A 2,964-nucleotide genomic window follows, 5' to 3' on the forward strand; every position below is an offset into this window, starting at 1 on the left:
AGGACTTGTCTGAATGATGACTCGTCTGTATGTTGACTCGTCTGTATGTTGGATGACTCGTGTCTTTGCGTGTCAGATGCAGGACTTGTCTGAATGATGACTCGTCTGTTCGTTGGATGACTCGTGTCTTTGCGTGTCAGATGCAGGACTTGTCTGAATGATGACTCGTCTGTACATTGGATGACTCATGTCTTTGCGTGTCAGATGCAGGACTTGTCTGAATGATGACTCGTCTGTATGTTGACTCGTCTGTATGTTGGATGACTCGTGTCTTTGCGTGTCAGATGCAGGACTTGTCTAAATGATGACTCGTCTGTACGTTGGATGACTCGTCTGAATGATGACTCGTCTGAATGATGACTCGTCTGTATGTTGACTCGTCTGTACGTTGGATGACTCATCTGTACGTTGGATGACTCGTCTGTTCGTTGGATGACTCGTGTCTTTGCGTGTCAGATGCAGGACTTGTCTGAATGATGACTCGTCTGTATGTTGGATGACTCGTGTCTTTTGCGTGTCAGATGCAGGACTTGTCTGTATGATGACTCGTCTGTATGTTGACTCGTCTGTTCGTTGGATGACTCGTGTCTTTGCGTGTCAGATGCAGGACTTGTCTGAAGCTGAATTGGAGTCTCTGCTGAGGAACGACCTGCGACCTGTCATCAGACCCTTCAAAGGGAACAAGCTGATGCTGCGCTTCGCCACACAAGGTTTTATCTTGTCTTGTTACTCTCTGTACTGTGGAACCTGCTCACATGGTTCAGTAAAAACACAGTATGTGTACTTGTATGTACATATAAGTACATATATATAAGTACACGTATCAACAGACCATAATGCACTGCAGCACAGGAGGCTAACCAAGGCTAACTAAACATCTAAAATGTCTTTAAACATGTTCCTTCTGTCTGAGCTGCCATAATATAAATACTAAACTTTATTATATTATCATAAAGTTTATTTTAATTTAACATATTTAAACCTTAAACATGTTAGATATAAAATTAGCTACACCGGCTCACATGGACTTGAGCTGTGTAGTCAGATGTTTGTAGGTGGAGTTAATGTAGAGTTAGTAAATAACTGCTCTCTGTTACAGAAGATAAGAAGGAGCTGGGAGCGGCTCGGCGCAGCAGGTACTACATGAAGTATGGAAACCCAAACTACGGAGGCATGAAGGGAATCCTCAGTAACTCCTGGTCAGACTGAACTCCACTTCCTCTGTTTCAGACCTTAGCTCAGTGTTTACACTCAATGTTTACACTCAATGTTTTCGCTCAGTGTTTACACTCGTATACACTCATGTATACACTCAGTGTTTACGCTCATGTATACACTCATGTATACACTCATGTATACACTCATGTATACACTCAGTGTTTACGCTCATGTATACGCTCAGTGTTTACTTTCATGTATACGCTCGGTGTATACACTCGGTGTTTACGCTCAATGTATACGCTAAGCGTTTACGCTCAGTGTTTACGCTCGGTGTTTACACTCATTGTTTACGCTCATGTCAGGCAGTAAAACCTCTTCATCAGATCTATGATAGGTTTGCTGTATTTAAAGAGGAGGAAACGTTTTATTAATCATCAGACTTCCTGTTCTGTTCAGGAAGAGGAGGTATCACAACCGGCGCATCCAGAGAGACGTCATCAAGAGCAAGAAGCCTCTGATCGGAGACAGCATGGGACACACACCACCGTACACACACCGACACTCAGGTACTGTCTCAGTCTGAAGCAGGAAGCTGCCTAGCATCTGATTCTGTTACCCACAATGCTCTGCTTCTGCTCCCCCAGCTGACCTGGTCAACCTGCCCGAGGAGCCCATCAAGGAGGAAGAGGAGGAGGAAGAWGATGACGACGACAGATACGAGGACATGGACTCGGACGACAGGGTTGTGGAGTACAAAGAGAGGGGCGGCGGCCCGCGGACTGTGGGGGCGGGGCTTCGCAGCAGAGCGGAGCGCTCTCCATCTCCATGGTCAGAGTCTGATGAGATGGACTATGACCTGGAACTGAAGATGATCTCCACGCCTTCACCCAAGAAGAGCAAGAAGATGACAATGTATGCTGACGAGGTGGAGACTCACCTGAAGAGCATCCGGTTAGAGCCGCTCACCTGGTTACACTTGGTTACACCTGTTCATACCTGGTTACACCTGTTTGAAACCATTCCACTTCTGTTTTAAACCAGCCCAGGTCTGTTTGAAACCTGTTTAAAAACAGTCCACATCCGATTGAAACCAGTTTGAAACCAGTCCACATCCAATTGAAACCAGTCCCCATCATATTGAAACCAGTTTGAAACTGGTCCATATCCAATTGGAATCAGTCCCCATCAGATTGAAACCAGTTTGAAACCAGTTCTCATCCAATTGAAACCAGTCCACATCCAATTGAAACCAGTTTGAAACCAGTCCACATCCATTTGAAACCAGTCTGCACTTGATTGAAATCAGTTGGAAACCAGTACACATCCAATTGAAACCAGTACACATCCAATTGAAACCAGTACACATCCAATTGAAACCAGTACACATCCAATTGAAACCAGTTCACATCCAATTGAAACCAGTTCTCATCCAATTGAAACCAGTCCACACTCGATTGAAACCAGTCTACATCTGACTGAAATCAGTTGGAAACCAGTTCTCATCCAGTTGAAACCAGTTCTCATCCAATTGAAACCAGTTCTCATCCAATTGAAACCAGTCCACACTCGATTGAAACCAGTCTACATCTGACTGAAATCAGTTGGAAACCAGTTCTCATCCAGTTGAAACCAGTCCACATCCAGTTGAAACCAGTCCACATCCAGTTGAAACCAGTCCACATCCAGTTGAAACCAGTCTGAAACCGGTGTACATCCAATTAAAACCAGTCCACATCCATTTGAAACCAGTCTGCACTTGATTGAAGTCAGTTGGAAACCAGTACACATCCAGTTGAAACCAGT

General features: G+C 44.6%; 1 protein-coding gene across 1 annotated transcript in view; it reads left to right on the top strand.

The window, feature by feature from the left end:
• ncbp3 (nuclear cap binding subunit 3) overlaps positions 1-2,964 on the top strand; it is a gene marked incomplete at its 5' end in the record, with an annotated part of 9,943 nt that overhangs the window by 4,955 nt on the left and 2,024 nt on the right. The window contains 4 exon segments of the mRNA XM_014030590.1: positions 602-710; positions 1,100-1,199; positions 1,618-1,727; positions 1,806-2,112. Of these exon segments, the coding sequence (XP_013886044.1) occupies positions 602-710; positions 1,100-1,199; positions 1,618-1,727; positions 1,806-2,112 (626 nt within the window).

Source organism: Austrofundulus limnaeus, unplaced genomic scaffold (genome assembly GCF_001266775.1).
Source record: "Austrofundulus limnaeus strain Quisiro unplaced genomic scaffold, Austrofundulus_limnaeus-1.0 Scaffold1087, whole genome shotgun sequence".
Lineage (NCBI taxonomy): Eukaryota > Metazoa > Chordata > Actinopteri > Cyprinodontiformes > Rivulidae > Austrofundulus > Austrofundulus limnaeus.